The 18,677-nt window shown below is 41.4% G+C and overlaps 2 protein-coding genes and 1 long non-coding RNA gene across 12 annotated transcripts in view; 2 read left to right on the forward strand and 1 right to left on the reverse strand.

The window, feature by feature from the left end:
• Positions 1 to 7,559, forward strand: part of CCP110 (centriolar coiled-coil protein 110) — a 31,715-nt gene extending 24,156 nt beyond the window's left edge. For 5 of the 7 annotated variants that reach the window (XM_079953682.1, XM_079953683.1, XM_079953688.1 and 2 more), the window contains exons 12-15: positions 1,223 to 1,285; positions 1,429 to 1,488; positions 3,516 to 3,598; positions 6,237 to 7,559. In XM_079953682.1, the coding sequence (XP_079809808.1) occupies positions 1,223 to 1,285; positions 1,429 to 1,488; positions 3,516 to 3,598; positions 6,237 to 6,289 (259 nt within the window). In that variant the 3' untranslated portion in view covers positions 6,290 to 7,559. The remainder of the gene's footprint in view (positions 1 to 1,222; positions 1,286 to 1,428; positions 1,489 to 3,515; positions 3,599 to 6,236) is intronic. The other 2 variants (XM_079953684.1, XM_079953685.1) reach the window with 1 other exon arrangement.
• Positions 7,560 to 8,005: 446 nt separating this feature from the next.
• LOC307203377 lies at positions 8,006 to 9,311 on the reverse strand. Its single transcript, XR_013833207.1, has 2 exons — positions 9,195 to 9,311; positions 8,006 to 8,797 (listed from the first exon to the last, which is right to left on the reverse strand). It is a non-coding gene; the product is annotated as an uncharacterized lncRNA (long non-coding RNA).
• Positions 9,312 to 11,056: 1,745 nt separating this feature from the next.
• Positions 11,057 to 18,677, forward strand: part of VPS35L (VPS35 endosomal protein sorting factor like) — an 83,074-nt gene continuing 75,453 nt past the window's right edge. Inside the window, exons 1-2 of one of the 4 annotated variants that reach the window (XM_079953724.1) lie at positions 11,057 to 11,075; positions 18,008 to 18,107. In XM_079953724.1, coding sequence (XP_079809850.1) covers positions 11,074 to 11,075; positions 18,008 to 18,107 — 102 coding nt within the window. In that variant the 5' untranslated portion in view covers positions 11,057 to 11,073. Of the gene's footprint in view, positions 11,076 to 12,258; positions 12,298 to 12,406; positions 12,436 to 17,247; positions 17,274 to 18,007; positions 18,108 to 18,677 lie in introns of those variants that run through there. The other 3 variants (XM_079953721.1, XM_079953723.1, XM_079953722.1) reach the window with 3 other exon arrangements.

Consider the following 18,677-nt stretch of genomic DNA (forward strand, 5'->3'; position numbering starts at 1 on the left):
AGAGATTATCAGGAAGCTAATTACAGTGGTGCCTCGCAAGACGAAAAGAATCCGTTCCGCGATACTCTTCGTCTAGCGGTTTTTTCGTCTTGCGAAGCAAGCCCATTGACGTCTTAGCGGATTAGCGCTATTAGCAGCTTATCGGATAAGTGGATAAGCGGCTTAGCGGCTTAGAAAAAGGGGTGGGGAAGGAAAAAACCCCCGCAGGAACTCGCAAGACATTTTCGTCTTGCGAAGCAAGCCCACAGGAAATTCGTTTTGCGAAGCACCTCCAAAACGGAAAACCCTTTCGTCTAGCGGGTTTTCCGTCTTGCGAGGCGTTCGTCTTGCGGGGCACCACTGTACATGCAAGTTATCTACAGAACTGGTAGCAAAACATCTGTGAGCATATTGGATATGCTTTCTTCTTCCAAGGTGATTAGGCTGCACTCGGAGAATGTTTGTTCTCTGCTAACCATACTCAGCCATTTCCCTGTGATCCTTGGAACACATTTTTCCTCCCTGGCACAATTTCCCCCCTTAGCCTAGAGTGGATGAGTTCAGCACCAAAATTAACCATGGCCAAGACTAATCAGTGTGTCTCTTGAGCAACCCACTCAAAACAGGGTTTAAATCATAGTTATAAGTTCCAACCCTGGTTAGTCTTCACTATGATTAAGGTTGTTACCAGCATTGTGTCTTGATCCCAGCAAGACCATGGATCCTTGCTACGTACACTAAATGCTTGGAGCAACTTCTTGTTCAGTGCTCGGTATTACTGTACTCCCTTGTAGAAAAGGAATGGGGAACCTTCTTGGCCCGTGGGCCAAATATTTATGTCCCCACCCTCATAGGCCGATTTTGACAGGTGAGGGATGAACACCTTTCAAAGCGCAGTGCTTCACAAACACCTGGCAATCAGCGCTTGGAAAGTCAGGCTCTTGGAAAGTGCTGTGCAAGAGGCTTTGCCGGCACTCTAGCAATGGGAAGGGACTGCAAAGCCCCTTTCACCCAAGCCCCATCTTTCCTTGCCCCACACAAGTGGGACAGTGGCTGTAGAGCCAAAGGAAGAGGCCTCATAGGCTTGCGGGCTGTAGGTTTCCCTTTTCTTTGGTAGAGCATTCAAATTTCTGACTTTCTCTGTTTAGGTACCTGTGGGAAATAAAACCAAATATTTACTTGATTCCCCCCCACCATCCCAGTAGCTCTTTTGCATATATCTGTGTATTTTATTTTTCTGTAGGCCTTCCGAAATGGGAATGCCAAATAAAAAAACAATTTTGAAACAGAAGACACCAGAAAACAGGTTTGTAAAAATAGTATTTTTTGAATATCCCCCCCCCTGCAGTATATATTGGTTACTTTATTTTCCCCCTCATGACCTTTGCTGCTCTCTAGGAATATAGTTTGTCTTATTGTAAGATTCTAATGATAAGTCTTCCTTTACAGAGTTCTTCAGCCAAACCAGGGTCAAAATGCTCCTGTTCAAAGACTCCTTTACAGACAAGGGTAAGAGCACACTTACTTTCTGTAGCTGAAATGCTTTTTATTTGTTTGTTTATTGCATTTACGAGTCACTTTCCATGAAACACCCCGAAAAGATTTAACAATTAAAAAGCAACAATAAAGAATTGTTTTCTGCACTTTTGCACTTGTTTCTCAAACAGTACCTAACCATCGTTTGGCTACAGCTCAGTGTGTGTCTAGAGGAGATGACTTGGGTTTCCAAAAGCCATGTGTGATGTGATATTTTTCAAGGATGAAAGAGTATTTTAAAATATTAATAATAATAATAATAATAATAATGGTGTACGTGGTACATATTGCAGGGGAAGGATCCAGGCTAAAATCGACTCTGAGGAGTGTTGCTTACGATTGCCTGAAAGAAAAATGGATACACTCCCCAAATGGGTTAGATGGTGCCTATTTTATTGGACTAGCTGGAATTAGAGTAATAAGCAGAACACTTCTTCCTGAATAAGTTGTAGAGTCGTACCTTGGATCCCAAATGCCTTGGCACTTGGACGTTTTGGCTCCCGAACGCCGCAAACCCAGAACTGAGTGTTCTGGTTTGTGAACGTTCTTTAGAACCTGAACGCCTGATGGGGTTTCCGTGGCTTCCGATTGGCTGCAGGAGCTTCCTGCAGCCAATCAGAAGCCATGTTTTGGTTTCTGAATGTTTTAGAAGTCAAATGGACTTCTGGAACGGATTCCGTTTGACTTCCAAGGTATGACTGTATTTGCAGTTTGAAAGCTTAGCCCTAATACCAGATTGGTTTAATAAAAGGTGGGATCAAACTTGTTTGGGGACATCAGAACTTTATTCTGATATCTTTTGAGGTCTGTGAAAAACCGTTAGCACCAGTGCAAAGATGTAGTGCTAATAAGGCACCTGAACCTTCCAGCTTTCATTGTAGTATCTAGCCATGTGGGTTCATCTTGTCTCCCATTTGCAATCTTATAGCTCCCTGCAATGTAATTTTGGTTCAGTTACATTTTTCTTCCTTTGATCAAAATACGTTTTGTTTATAAAGATCATGTGGGCACTTTTAAAAATGAGTAAAAATGATTTTTAAAAACCATGGTTTGGCACTCCCATGAGCAAAGCCTTGTGCTTGCATGTTCCCTCCTCCCCTCCCTTCTCTTTCATGCTTTATTTTTAGTCAGCTACTTGCACTTCAGCTAGAAACCGCAGTTTATATCCAAACCACAAAACCGGCTCTTACAAAGCTGGATTGCAAGCTAGGATCAACCTATAGTTTGTAGTCCTGGGTTAGAAGGATCACACAGACTATAATTTGCTGGGCTATTGTTCTGTCAAGCTCCATTTTGTCTATACTGATAAGGAGCCACTTTACAGGGGTTTCAGATGGGAGTCTGCAGATGCCAGTGATTGAACCTGGAACCTGCTGCACACAAAACAGGTTATTTAGCACTGAGCTGCTACTGTCGCTTCCCCTCCAACTCCAAACCAGCTTAAATTAAAGTAGGACTGCCTAAGTAAAACAGCAGAGAAGTGTAGAACTCAATTATTAACTTACTAATCCAGTCATGTAGAGTGTTGACATGTGTATTAACCTGGTTTTTAGCTCATTGTTTGTTTTAATTAATTTTTGAAAGTTTAAAAATAATTGCTTTAAGTGTTTTTTTAACTTTATGGTCTTATTCTTTTCGTAAACGTCTTTTAGGTTTTACTCTAATCAAGCAATATAGAAATCTTGTGAATTAAACAAAACGGAGCGTGACGTGGGAGTGTGTGAGCATGAGAATTATTCATGTGTTGCCAAACCATAGTCGGGAATAAACACGTGAATCAACTGGTTGGGGTTATTTTGTTTTTTTAATAACATTGATGCTATTGTGTTCCTAATTAATGGGAATTCCACAATAGGAACATTTTCAGAATGCCATGTAGTTTATTGTATTGTTGTGGAATACTCTGGCAAAGAACGATTTTTTATTATTGTTGTTGTTTTTCGAAACAGCATTTTAGCTTGGATGCAAGTGACTTATTAACTCCTTTTATATTCAATCAGAACCCCTAAGACCTCAGTGAAGGGGGCTGAGCAAAATAGAAAGAAGCCCTCAGAGAGCAGAGTGTCTAACAAGGCCCTTTCAGGTGTGTAAAAATAAAAAGTGTGCTTGGATCTTATTTAACAAAGAAAAGAGTAAGTTGTTCATATAAAGAGGCTTAAGTAGCATACGTTTCTGCAGTTGCTGCACCAGCTATGCTCTAGCTTTGCTATACTAACCCTGACTGAAATTAATGCAAAGCATAGTTGTGATCACCCAACTGCATGAATACAATAGATTCATTTTAGTCCACTTGCACACTCCAACATAATCACACTTGGAAAAGCTTCAGACACAGAGCATTCCTAATTTTTTTAATGGTATGTATTCCTGTTTTGCATAGATAACCTGCAATTAATACTCTTGGGGTGCCTGAATACTATTGTGCTTTAAAATAAATAAACTTCCTGGCTGAAACACACATACACTCCTCACTTACATTATTGTGCATGATTGCTCCATATGTAAATATATATTGTTCCATAAATATACACATGTATATTTATAAATATATGTGTGTGTGTGTGTGTGTGTGTGTGTGTGTGTATAATATGGTAAGTAAAAGGTATTGTTTTACCATATATTCTACTAATGATGCTGTGCATGCCTATTGTTTTTGAGGTCCTGTAGACTGAAGAGTTTAAAGAGGTCAATTTTTATCTGCAAAAAAGGAGGGTAAAATAATGCAGAAGGAATCCTCCCGCTTTTTCCATTGTGGCTGGCTTATTCTGTTTTCACAGTCGTGCCGTGAATACCTTGCTTCAGGTATTCATCCTCTTAAAACACGAATTTTACTTATTTCAGCTATTTATATCCTCCCTTAGTTGAAGGTTCTCAGGTTAGCTCTTCTGTAAGGAACAATGGGCACCAATGGAAGCAGGAATACAAAGACTAGCGGTAAATCAAACCAGCTTGTCACAGTTCCCAAACGCTATAGGAAGCAGTTGTGCATTTGAATAATGGTGTATCGGGCCCAGAAATGGACGAGGACTCTGCCAATAACAGGAGAGGCCCACCTGTTGTCACCTGTGCCACCCACTCCTTCCTCTCCCCCGTCCTGAGGCTCTTGCCTCCTTGGATGGGAAAGACGTAGCAAAGGACATGGGCTGGCGTTGTGCCCTCTGAGCATTTGAATTTAACACTTGAGGAATGCCACTGATTTAGTATGTTGTCCAATGCTGGTCCTGTGGCAAACAGATAGGTATGGAAAGCATTCCTTAGTGGTAGAAAAGCTCAAGATCACTGAATTGCACCATATGCTACTGTAATTTCCTCCACTTTGAGCATTGCACATAGTTCTCCATCGTTTGTTTTTAGATCTTTTAATCGTGCAAAAATAATTATTTTATTTCTTATGAGCATTTCTTTTCCACTTCCGTAGTTGAGAGCTGATCATCGTTTGTCTTCAAGCACTGTTTCTGAAAATTAGACCTATAGGCTTAACATGCACAAATGATCCAAACCTGTGGTTATATTAGGATAATTTCAAGCCCCCACCTGGACTTGAAGTTCACTGAGTAATCTTGGGCCAGTCACTGCCTCTCAGAGCCGAACCTGCCTCACAGGGTTGTTGTGAGGATTAAATGTTGAGGGGGGAGACCAAAATAGCTGAATCGAGGCCCAAACAACCATACAAGCAGCCAGTTCACCCTGTCTGATTGAGCATCCAAGCCCATGTGAGCAAATAACCCCTCCCCTGGGAGAGACCAACTTTAGTCTCTTCTTCCAAACTGAAGGATGGGGCAAACTCGTCCCTGCCAAGCGCAAGAATGCTGGTGTTCCAAGTGAAGCAAAAGTCAATTTTTCTTAGTGAATTTTGTTTTCCAGGACGTAGCATGTGTGACACTTTCTCCTAAGAAGGTCACGGGGGTTTTGAATAATTTTACACAGATCACAAACTCATGCTCTCTTTTTACTCATGTGCGCTTCCAATGTTTTGATCCATCTGCTGTTGCCTTAGCTTTCTGCTATTTCAAGACTGTGCAGTTAGAATTTCCACAAAGGAATATTTCTGGATTTGGATACTTTTTATGGCTCTTATCAGGTGTGTTTTCTGCACTTAATGTGAAGGCGTGGATTTCCTATACAGTCATACCTTGGATCCCAAACGAACGCCCTGCAACTTGGACATTGTGGCTCCTGAACGCCACAAACCCGGAAGTGATTGTTCCAGTTTGCGAACGTTCTTTTGGAACCCAAACGTCCAACGGGGCTTCCGCAGCTTCTGATTGGCTGCAGGATCAAAAGCCTCAATTTGGTTTTCAAAAGTTTTGGAAGTCGAACAGACTTCCGGAATGGATTCCAAGGTATGACTGTACTATGGATATAGAAGGCCGTTGCCCGTTGCATCTGATAAGGCCTTCTTGGTGTGGACCTGTCCTGCTTCCTTGAAGTTCAATTATTGAGCGCTGAAGCAGCTGCTACATACAACTGACAACAGAAGAAACTGAAAAATGGCTCTTCAGTGTTGATAACTATTTTTTGCCATGCATTTATGCACAGCATGGTTAGTTTTCACATAACTTATGGAAGGTGTTTATACAATTACAGTTTTGAAATGCAGATTTATAAAGGGATAGTTCATCTGCGTCAGCATTATTACTGCTTGCTTATAACACGCAGCAGACATTTTAAATAAGTAACACTTAATTTTTTTAAAAAAATTCTTTCCCCTTTGCTTTTAGGAGTATATGCCGGAAAAACCCAAAGAAAGAAGCCAAATGTTGTGACAACTTAAGAAGGCAGCATTCTCTTGGCTAAGCGGCTGATCTGTCTGTAAATGTTGGTTCTGGTCTTCCTGCTGTCACACATGATGCTTTGAATCAACAAGGATACGTTTTGTGATACGAGATTTCTCAGTGATAGCCGCCAGAAGGAAAAGGGAACTGGACAGCACAACAAACTTGAAGAAGCATTTATCCTGCATGTTTCAACCCCCTCATGTATCCATTAACTTATACTCAAAACTGTAATCGACATTGTACATCCTCAGGAAAATATGTATGTGGTGATTCTTAGGAGAACATTTTTGCAAACTTGAACCTGTGCTGCACTCTTTATAGTGCAGCAAATGAACTCAAAATGGCAGTTTGTACATTCTGCATTAACAGTTGTCTATATCATTCTGTATATTTAATTAAACATTCAGCTTCAGCTGTGTTGATTGTCTTTTGCAGCTGCCATGCTTTTTTAACCATGCATAGCCTTGCCTCAAGTCTAAGCCACTTTGGCCCCACTGAAAGTCAGCGAGGCAAATTTTGGCTTTTCATTGCAACAAGAAGTGTCAAGCATTTCTGGTGGTTGGCACTGTTAGCTTTGCAGCATAAATACAGGTTGCTGGTTTCACCTGCCATGGTAAATTTGATTTTTGTAGTAGGCAAATTTGAATGTGCAGTTAGCACCCCCATCTCACCAAATCAAAGCTTTGAATTGCCAGTTTCCCTCCCTAAATACGAAGAGGACAAAAGTGTGTATAAAATATAGTAACAACAATTATTTAGGAGGCTTCTTTTGCTACTACACATTTGTCTTTTGTATATATATTTTTCTCTAAATGAAAGGTTTTGGATTTTTTTTTTATGAAGAAAAGGATACTCTTTCCTCCCATTTGGGGGACAGGATTGTAGCAAACTCCTTTTGGTTTCTGAGGGCTAATCCTCCAAGAAATTCTGCTGTTGCTGTTACTGAGGAATAAGAAATATTTGTAAGAATAATGCGTGAATTTTGCAACTTGGCTTTGGCCTTAAATCCATCTGGATTCCCAGAAAGTGAAATTCTTACATTACCAAAGCCATGTCTGAAAAAGGGACATATTTATGTAAGTTATTTGTACTTGCTGTTTTAGAAAGAGAAGAATTACTTAGACCTTGCTGTGGCTATGAAATGTCGAATCAAATGCAGTCGTGTTGAGAAATGTATAGATCTAATCTGCTAACTGGCATTAGATAATTGTGCTATAGCTTATTCAGTGCACAGAGAACTATTAAACTTGATTATATGATATTGAATTGGTATTGATATTATGTTAAATATTCAGCGCTTCAGATCTGGCACTACAGTTCTGGCTCAAAATATTATTCAACATAAATTGAAAAAGGGTTAAATTAACAATTGGGGGATGACTTTACATACACACATCTATTTATTCATATGGGGATGGGTGTAAACCTATTCATTAGCTGTATCTTCTAATGCTCTTCTATATCATGCAGTATTTTAAACTGATCTTGTTGGAGAGGCAAGTTTTGATTCAAAAGGATGTGGTGGTGTAGCCAACTGCTCAGCAGTCCTCCAAGCATAGCCTTGTCTCTTGCAGGCTACCTGTTAAAAGGTTCCTTTTGGTTAATTTACGCAGCGCAATGCAAACACTTCTAATTTATTAGATTCCTAAGTAGTTCTTAGAGCTTACTTTTGGCTCATAAAGCTTTTGCATGACTTGAATGTTTTTTAAGGGGGGGGGGGAAATAGCATAAGACTTGACAAGCTAAACGAATTTTAAGAATTGCAGATGTTGCCTTGTAGATTAGAAATACACTACCGTTTAATAGATATGCCAGTGCTATTTTCTTTTTTTTGCTAGAGCTTGTTCGTTGTGTGCTGTGCTGTTAATTCAGAAGTAAAAAAATTCTGTAAATAGAATCAAGTTTTAACATAAAAAGTACAGACCAATTGTTACTTTGTTCAGATACCCTAAGTACACTTTTTATTTTATTTTATTTTTTAATTTTAAAGTCAACTAAAATGTAAATGTTTCAACTGTCATTAGGCCTTCTATTTACAAGTGCCAGGATCGCTTTTGTAATTTGATATATTTTATATTTATTTATTATATTAATTTTCAGTTCACTTTTTTATTTTGAGTGGAATGCAATATTATAAAATGTATTTTTATACTTTTCCTTTTCACCCGTTTTGCTTTTTTTCCCCTTAAGCATATTGCACAATAAAACTTTTTTTTATCTTTAAAGTGTATGTGTTTTCTTAACTCAAATTTCTTTTTTTAAAAAAAGAAAAACAGTCTTAAGTTATGGGCATTTCCCCCATCCCCAAGCTACAGATTAAGTAGCATAAAGTTCACCAACTTAGTATGAATGCTTCAAATGACAAAATATGGTAATCAGTGTTGTTATTTCTCTTCTGTTGCACATGAAGAATTAATATCTGAAATTCAGAGATTATTCCAGTATTTTAAACTTTGTAAAGCCAGCAATAAAACATAACAACAACCCCACTCCTAAACAATGCCCTGGCCCAAGACAAAGCAAAATAAAAAATGAGCCTGTTGACGACTCTTAACGACTGCAATAGGTCTTATAGGAAAAAGCAAGCGGTGAGAAGGTATTGATATTCTCAACCCTTGCTTTTTCCTGTAAGACCTATTGCAGTCGTTAAGAGTCGTCAACAGGCTCATCACAGCTATCTGCCAATCACCCAATCCCACCACCCTTCTGAGTAATACCCCTCCCCACCTTCTCACTATATAGAAGGGTCTGGTGACTTCTGTTTCAGTGTATCTGAAGAAGTATGCATGCACACGAAAGCTCATACCAAGTACTAACTTAGTTGGTCTTTAAGGTGCTACTGGAAGGAATTTTTTTATTTTGCTTTGACTATGGCAGACCAACACGGCTACCTATCTGTACCTGGCCCAAGAGGCAGTCTACCACTGAAGCCACCTTCTGGTTGGCCTCTGGACTAGGTGGGCCTTTGGTCTAACCCAGCAAAAGGGTACTTTTTAATGCACACACAGACTCCACAGAGACATTGAGGTATATCTGTTTCTTTGTGTGCATGAAGCCCCCTTTTTTGCTATGGCACATCTCATGGAGGGATTGGAGGGATTCCAAACACTCCTCTCAGAAGAAAGGAGAAAACATTTACAGCATTTAAACAAGTTCACAGCATAACATGTCTGGGGTGGATGGGTTGTTACTTGTTTGCGGTTGTTACGTTATGTATTTTGTGTGTTTCTCCTGTAAAAACTGTCATGAGACATTCAGATTGTAGCCTTATGAGGCTTTGCCCTCGGGGGGGGGAATATTGCGCCTGGGAAAGGGAAAATGGGAGTCAACAGACACTCAAGGAATAGTTTTGGAGAAAAAGCTTTATTTCTACCTTCCATGAACTGGTAGAAGGAGCAAGTGTGATAGATTCACAAAACAAGCACAGGTTCACAGTCATTTGCACAGAGTATATATTCCCCTTCTAGTTCCCTCCCCTTTCTCCCCTTCAGAGTCCTGCCCCATGTTGAGTTTCCTCTGAGCATGAACAGAAAGCTCCTGTCTTGGGACTATTGGACTCTTGGCACCCTTCCCAGGAAAGGGGGTGAGAAGCCTTGCGTTCAGCATGTCCAAGATGTTGCAACAGAATGAGATAAGATTCAGTTCTCAGGCCTGCTCTAACAGAGTCTATTCATTACCCTTTTTGAAGCTCTCGTTGTTGTTTTTAAATAATATTTATTAAAGTTTTAAATGTTACAAAAAGAGAAAGAGATAACTCCAAGTTAAACAAAAACTTGACAACACATCACAATAATGAAAGAAGAGAATAGAATTTTTTTTAAATAAAAAACAGAAAAACACAAACAATTAAAAAACACAACGAACCTTCCCATAACTTATCTTTCATTTGCTTGTTTCCTTGACCTCGCACCTCCCTTTTTTGTATTCTAGTTCGGTTAGCTATTTCAGCAAATCCTTTCCATCTTTCCCAATTTTTATCCTATAATTTATCTTAATATAATGTAACTTTACCTTTCCTCCTTTCATCCATTAACAATCTATTTTTACTTAATCCTTTATAATATTTCTGCTAAAGCCACATAACTTCATTCCAGCCTCCTTCTAACATTCCTTAATTTTACAATGTTTCTGTAGATGAACTTTAAATTTCTTCCAATCTTCTTCCACCGACTCTTCTCCCTGGTCTCGGATTCTGCCAGTCATTTCTGCCAGTTCCATGAAGTCCATCACCTTCATCTGCCATTCTTCCCGGGTGGGTAGATCTTGTGTCTTCCAGTACTTTGCACTTTTTGAAGCTCTCCTGTACTGATAAAAGTAACGGTTTGCCTATGCATCCTGTGAGAAAACACAGGAAAACTTTAGCTGTGGGTTTTTAGAAGACAGAAAGGAATTTTGGATAGTTTTGAGGCCTGGTGGGGGGGGGTGACTTCAGGCCTAGGTGGGGTCACCTGTCCTCACCTCCTTCAAGATGAAGGGCGGTATATACATTTAATAAATGATAATTTTAACAATAATGATGTTAATAAATAATATTTTAAGGGCAATTCTTCCCTGCCTGGAGATTGAGAAGGTTGGGAGAGCAGGGAATGGAATGTGATGGAATCTTGCTTGGAGCCAAAAGTGACCCGCCTGGTGGAAAATGTCTGTTGAGGCTGACAGCTGAAGAGATGAAAAATGGAGGGGGGGGGAAAGAGTGGTGTAGTGGTTAGAGTGCTGGACCAGGAGGACTTGAGAGAGTAGAGTACAAATCCCCACTCAGCCATGAAGCTCACCTAGGACCATGTATGCCAGTAGTATATAAAAGTGGTTGCGACAGACGGGATCATAGAATCCTAGAGTTGGAAGAGACCACAAGGGCCATCGAGTCCAACCCCCTGCCAAGCAGGAAACACCATCAGAGCACTCCTGACATATGGTTGTCAAGCCTCTGCTTAAAGACCTCCAAAGAAGGAGACTCCACCACACTCCTTGGCAGCAAATTCCACTGTCAAACAGCTCTTACTGTCAGGAAGTTCTTCCTAATGTTTAGGTGGAATCTTCTTTCTTGTAGTTTGGAACCATTGCTCTGTGTCCGCTTCTCTGGAGCAGCAGAAAACAACCTTTCTAAGAAAACACTAAGAAAACACGAGGAAAAGAGGGGTTAAAAGGAACCATGGAAAAAGAGGATAGGAAGTCAATAAATATTTTTTGATCTTTTGTTGATTATTCAAAATCTTTGAAAGAATTTTCTTTGTTGTCTTGTTTGTGTTTGATGCTTTGGTGATGTGGAATGTTATCAGAAAAGCAAATAAATAAAATATTTATGGAAAAACATCCTGAATATGAAAGAAAGGAAGCTTCCCACCTCACAAGTAGAGCTGCAAGGAGACCAGCTGTGATGCCAACTGAATCGAACTTTCCTGCTTTCACAGGTTAAAAGGTCAAAACAAATTTTAAAAAAATTCCTTCCAGTAGAAGTGTGCATGCACACGAAAGCTCATACCAATAACAAACTTAGTTGGTCTCTAAGGTGCTACTGGAAGGAATTTTTTTATTTTGTTTCGACTACGGCAGATCAACACGGCTACCTACCTGCAGGTAGGTGTCATGGGTGGATGAAATAGGCAGAGGAAGAACTATGCCGCTTTTTGTCATCCTCATCATCATGCTTTATTAAATTTGTTAGTCGCTTTCTCTTGCCCAAGGCAACCCAAAGCGACTGACAACCAAATGTAATAATAAATTATTATTATTATTCATTAAATTTGTATATATCGCCTGCAAATCTCAGAGCAGTCCACAGCATAAAAAGACAAGATGAAAAACACAGAACACCTACTAAAACGGTGCACTGAAATGCAACAACGAAACGAAACGATTCTGCACGTCCTGGTGGCTGTCCTGGCACTTGCCCTTCTCAATCATGGCCGCCTGCGCTTCCGCAGAGGAAGGGCCGAGAGGCCTGAGAGGCTGCGGGGAGGGGGGCGAGTCAGGTGACGGGAGACAAGATGGCTGCCTTCCCCTGGTAAGGACGGAGGAGCTTCTCTTGCAGATAGTCTTGGAGAGAGAAGCTGGGAGGAGGAGACGGCGGCTTGCGACGGGCAGCTTCCCGCTTTAATTCCCTTTTTGTCTTGCAAGGCTTTGCTGACATGTTTGGGGCGGGGTGGGTTCTTTTTGTTAGGTGTCTGGTATTTATTATTATCTTTCATGGCAGGCAGATATGGCACACCAGGCTCTAATAGGCTATGTGGTGCTTAGTTGTTTAAGTTTTATTTTTGTTTTTTTAAGTTATTACTGATGGCACGTTTGCAGCTCACTGCCTTTCAGCAACCGCTTTGCTGTGATCCCTTATGCCGCAATATAAAGTTATTTTAAGCCATTGTGGCGAGAGTATCAGACTGGGACCTGAGAGGCATGGATTAAAACCCTCACTAAGCTGTGAAGCTCACTGGGTGCCCTTAGGCCATTCATTGTCTTTCAGCCTAACCTACCTCTGAGGGTTGTTGTAAAGTTAAAATGGGGAGCAGGCAGGCAGAACCCATGCATGCCGTATTGAGCTCGTTGGAGGAATTGTGAGATGTAAATGTAGTGACAAATAAAATATCAGGTGCCATTCTGGAAATCCTTAGCCATGGTGAGACAGGCAGAAATCTAACGGTGCGTCTCTTGGGAATTGTAGGTGTGACGGGCCATGTATTTGGGGAAATAAGTGTTTAAAGCCCAAAGAGGCTTCAACAGCAAAGTGGGTCTTGGTATCTTGAAATAAATCAACATTTATTGCAATATATATTTCCTTTGTAGCCCTGATAAAAATGCCATTAAAAACAGAGAAAATCCAAAATAGGATCCAGTGGTAATGAAATACAGAAATGTACAGTTTTGGCCTCTTCATTCAGTGGTGGGGTCTGCATGCTGAAGATCCCAGGTTTGGGCCCTGGTATCTCCAGATTACAAGGATCTGGTGTCAGATGATGGAAAAGATTTCTGCCTGAAATCCAGTCAAAATACTGGACTAGATCAAGGCTGGGGAACCTGTAGCCCTCCAGAAGATGTTCATGTCCTATTCCCATCAGCTTCAGCCAGCATAGATAGGGAGTTGGCAATTATGATGGGATTTGTAGTACAATAAAATCTGGTAGGCCACAGGTTCCTCATCTCTGGGTTAGATGGTCATGTAGTCTGATCTAGTATAAGGCAAAGTTCCTGTGTTTCTTTGTTTTTCTCTGTACACAGATGCCTCTGATTTTCACTTAACTTTCTTTATTTCACAACATTGCATGTACTGACTGCTGACAAAAAGAGAAGTGTTTTCTATTGCGACAACAGAAACACTGCACATTTGAAACAAGATGTCTTGTGGGTTCTAACTGGAAACAAGAGGTTAGCGCAGGCATACTTGCAAAGTATGTCCATGATGCTGAACCATGGACAATATGCCATACATTCCCTGCACATTGAAATCTAGCATGTCAGGAAGAAGTTGCAGGCTGTTGTAAAAAGCTGCACCCACACCACAGTGCCATGAGGTGGTAAACTTGTATAGCAGCTAAGTGCTCACTTGCTAGAACAGTTTGCTGTACAGCATACATTCCCTGCACATGGACATCTAGCATGTCAGGCAGAAGGCTAGGCTAAAACCCTGTCTAAAGTCAGCTGTTTTACCACCACAGAAAGAACTGAGAGTACACTTACTTTAGAAGTGTGGGAATGAGGGCAGGGAGGCACTACACAGTATAACATTTTTTTATTAGATAATTGAATACTTTAAGGCAGGGATGTGGTGTGGAAACTGTTGAGTTTTGTAATCCAACAACATCTGGAGGGCTACAGTTTTCTCGTTCTTCTGTTAGAGATCTGTGCATTCCTCATGTTAGTTGTTTAGCTACTTTGGAATATATGTGCAATTTCAATATATATTTTTCTCCAGTCCACTTCCCTTTGGCATCCAGTTGGTGTCGCTGTTGATTTGTATTAGGAATCCACTGCACCGATTCTCCTGGCCCTTTTTTATTTATTGCAGGAGAGCACAGTGGTAAGAGTACCATATATAAAATAAAGTTGAGGTCTTTGAAATTCAGATAACTTCAAGATGGCCACTCCCTTGTGCCTCTTGACTGGAATTACATGGGCCCTGCTGTTCACACAACTGCATACGTTTGCCTTATGTTTATAGATAAGTTGTGTTGAATGTAGAAGGATGGTGCTTTGCTTGATGAATGGGCTGTCTTTGAATTGCAAAGCAAATGTGGATGTTTTCTGCCTGTTAAAGGCTTTAATTAAATTTCCCTTGCAAGTTCCCTGTGAGACAATATTCCAAGTTTTAAATATAGAGTTTGGAGATTTAAGAAAAAAATGACTCTCCATAGAATCATGGAATTGTAGAGTAGGAAAGGGCCACTAGGGTCACCCAGTCCAACCCCCTGCGGTGCGGGATTCAGTGTGGTGTAGAGGTTAAGAACGGTAGATTTATAATCTGGAGAACTGGGTTCGCGTCTCCGCTCCTCCACCTGCAGCTGCTGGGTGACCTTGGGCCAGTCACACTTCTTTGAAGTCTCTCAGCCTCACTCACCTCACAGAGTGTTTGTTGTGGGGGAGGAAGGGAAAGGAGAATGTTAGCTGCTTGGAGACTCCTTCGGGTACTGATAAAGCGGGATATCAAATCCAAACTCCTCTTCTTCTTCTTCTTTTGCCCAATGTGGGGCTATTTGTTGGGTCTCTATAAGGGATGGGGAACCTCCAGATGTTGCTGGACTACAACTACCATCCTCCTGGTTCTTTGGCCATGTTGGCTGGAGTTGATGGGAGCCGAGTCCATCAACATCTGGAAGGCCACATTTTCCCTGCCCCTGGACTATGTTATAGCTGAATGGGGATTTGAACTCTGTTCCAGCATGCTATCCAGCAGGAGTGGCTAACTTTTTTTGGGCACGACAGCTTCATTCACTCTTGGCCAATCCTCTGAGGCCTGTGTGCTGCCAGTGAGGGCATTCAGTCCATGTTCTTACACAGGCACACAGCTTCCTTTCCTTGGACATCAGATGAGTAGGTGGGGAGACGGCGATTTTTATCCCCAGCTGAGTGCTGGGCCAAGGGAAGAGGTTCAAACTTCTCTTCCTACCCCAGCATTTTGTCACTTTTCATTTTTTGCCCTTTAGCCGCTGTCAAAACTGGTGATGTATCATGAGACCAGAAGAATTTGCTTGCAAGCTGAACCATTCTGGCTCTTTGGCAATCGCTGAGTGGTAATTGCTTTCAAAAGTGTAACATTTACCACTTGCTGACTGGCTTTTAAAATAAAGATTTAGAGTTGAGCCCAATTAAATCATTGCGCTTGTGGAACAACACTTCCCTTCTCTCCCCTCCTCCTGTGCGTCTCTCAGATTTGCTCTGGGGAGCCTGCCAACCCTCCAGAACAGTTTGAGGGGGACAGGGATGTAGGGGAAGGGGTCAGAGGGAGGGGAAATTGAGGTGCATCAGTGAAAGGCATTCCACGAGCACAATTACAATCCAATAATAATACTAACACATAGTAATAATTCTTTGTAACTTTTCAAAGCACTTCATTATCTAGTTGTAATCAAGTAAGCTAAATCATTACAGTCGTACCTTAGTTTTTGAACAGTTTAGTTCTCGAATGTTTTGGCTCCCGAATGCTGCAAACCTGGAAGTGACTGTTTTGGTTTGCGAACTATTTTTGGAAGCCGAACATCTGATGGGGCTTCCGATTGGCTGCAAGAGCTCCCTGCAGTCAGTCAGAAGCCGCGCTTTGGTTTCCGAACATTTTGGAAGTTGGAGGGACTTCCGAAGAAGATTTGGTTTGACTTCCCAAGGTACGACTGTACTATTACATGCCCTGTCCCCATCCCATTCCAGATGTTGATGTTGGGACTGAGGTTAAGTGGGAGTCATTCGGCTTAGGTTTTCTGGTGAGTTCATGGTACGTGGAAGGCTCAAGCTGAGGACTTCCTGATTCATAGCTCAGCCTCCTGGTCACTGCTATGCCAGCTTTTCAAGATACCATGTAGGTGTTGGCTAGAGTAAATTTTTTGTGTGTGTGAATCTGGGATTGGTGCACAGGATGACCTAAGGCTAGGATTCTCTTCATTTTACTGTTCACCCGGTAAAAATTAGTCGCTGCATAAGATGTCTGTGCATTCATAGGATACCTTTTAAAAGCCAGCCAGTGAGTGCAAAAAGCTGTGCTAGAAGTGGTCTTCTGTTTGTTGTCCCAGGTACCAATATTGTCATCTTGCTGTCTCAAACAGGCACAATTTCCTAAGGTCCAGATTGCAATTTGCAATAGAAACCAGCATTTAAAGTTTCGGCTGTGTGCATTTGCTTTCAGCTGCTGCTTTAGATTCTTCTGAGGTCCAGCAAAAATGCTGTTTCTGTGAAAGGGTGAAGGGAACTCTCTCTCTCTCACCCAAACTCTGTGCTGTTTTAATTGTGAAAGTCCTTACAAATGCTAATAAGCTCAAGGGGCCAGCAAAGTAGCAGAAGTGTGGGGGAAACATTGAGAATAGTGCATTCAAGTGAATATTTATGCACAGGGCAGGCAGGAAACTGGAGATTAAGAAATGTAGGGAGACAGGCATGAGCATCCTTCACTGGGTTCTTTTTCTCCTCCTTTTACAATGTCTCATTAGGTTGTAAAGCCGTTCCTTTCAGTAGCACTGCTGGGTTGTCTGATTCAATTGGCCTTCAGAGTTGCACAGCCGGTTGGTGGCTGAGCCCTTGTCGAATGCTTTTTTAGAATAAGTGTTGTCTCTGCTTAGAAGAGTTGTGGAAATGCAGTTGATTTGCAGGACATGACTGGCAGGTTATTTCCCCCAGTTTTTTTTCACCTGAAGTTTATGCCAGCTAAAAATAAGCAGCAGATTTGTAATGTGATGGATTTCACAGTTGATAAAGACAACAATAGAAGGAATCTTTGCAGCTTCTTTTGTTTGATTGAAGCACTGGCAGTTCCTCTGTTTGATGCCTTCGAATGATGAGAAAAGGGTAAAAGATGACAGACAAAAGGAAGTATTCCTTTAGAAATGGAAACTAAGCAATAGAAAGGACTGTCAGTGGCACACAAGCACAAATGACTTTATAAAACAGGAGTGGGGAACTGGATCTGGCTGGTGGGATCTGTTCAGTGCCGGATATGCATGGCTGTCCAGCCTTTGCCTAAACACCCCCAGTGAGGGAGAGCTCACCACCCCATGGGTCATTTATTCCACTGTCAAGCTGCTACTCTCGTCAATAAGTTTATCCTGATGTTCAGCTGAAATCTGCCCCCCTGTAACTTGCACCCATTCAGATGGGAGTATCTGGAGGTCTCTATCATGTCATGTTAGTTTGATCCTCAGTCTCTGTGCCATGTGCTTCTCTAAGCATCTTCTTGTGGAAAAATGTGGCTTGTAAACACAACACACAAACTTTGATCGTCCTCCAAATTGCTTCCATAGGGAGCTGCCAGCTGTGGGTACCATAGCTAAGTGACGTGTCTGCTCCTTTTTGCACAGAATGATGGAGTTAGGTCAGTGTTATAAACTGAGATATGAAAGCCAGAATCTAAATGGCACCTTAAACTTGGGTTATGGGCACAACAATGGAATGTCTAGGTGCATTTTTTTTTTGAGATATCACATTTTCTTGTGATTTTCTTCTCCAGAAACCGTTGCACGTGAATGCTCAGCGTGTGCTTCCAAATCTCAGTTCTATAAGTTCTTTATGCTTTTCTCCTTCAGGCATGCTAGATCAAGAAACTACGTACGTGAATTGGAATCATGCAGACTGGAAACCGTGTCTGTGGATTTTGGAGACTACCATCCACTCAAACCCATTACAGTAGGTTTCCTTTGCAGCCTTTCAACAGTCCTGTGTAGCCATGTTGGTCCAGAAGACCGGGGACAAACTAATGAACAGACCCTTCTTGGTTCTCATGCTGATGCTCTGGAATGAGCCCATCTCTGTGTGCCTTCTAGCACTTGATGGAAGAAGCCTTGCTTCTTTAAAGAAGACTTTGGGAAAAGGGGAACTGTGCACCATTTGTGCAGTTTACACAAATTTTCAGTTTATTAGAATTTTCAGTTTTCTAGTTGTGAGATGTGGATTTGATTCATAAAGCTAGAGCCCCGATTTACTTCCTTAATCCTATGCACAGTTAGACTGTGCCTAGAACTAGTTCATTTCTTCACCATTGTGTTCCTAAATTGGGATTGGGCAAAATGGTACCCTCTGGATAACAACTCCCGTCAGTCCTTGCCAGCATGGGGAAAGGTCAGGGATGATGGGAATTGTAGTAACTAACATCGGCAGTGCATCACATTGACTACCCCTGCCTAAAGCAATGGACTTAGGCATGCAAAACTCAGTTTAGAGGATTGCAGCTTCGCCTTCAATTCTGTATGCACATAT

Source organism: Podarcis cretensis, assembly GCF_951804945.1.
Source record: "Podarcis cretensis genome assembly, chromosome: 14".
Taxonomy (NCBI): domain Eukaryota; kingdom Metazoa; phylum Chordata; class Lepidosauria; order Squamata; family Lacertidae; genus Podarcis; species Podarcis cretensis.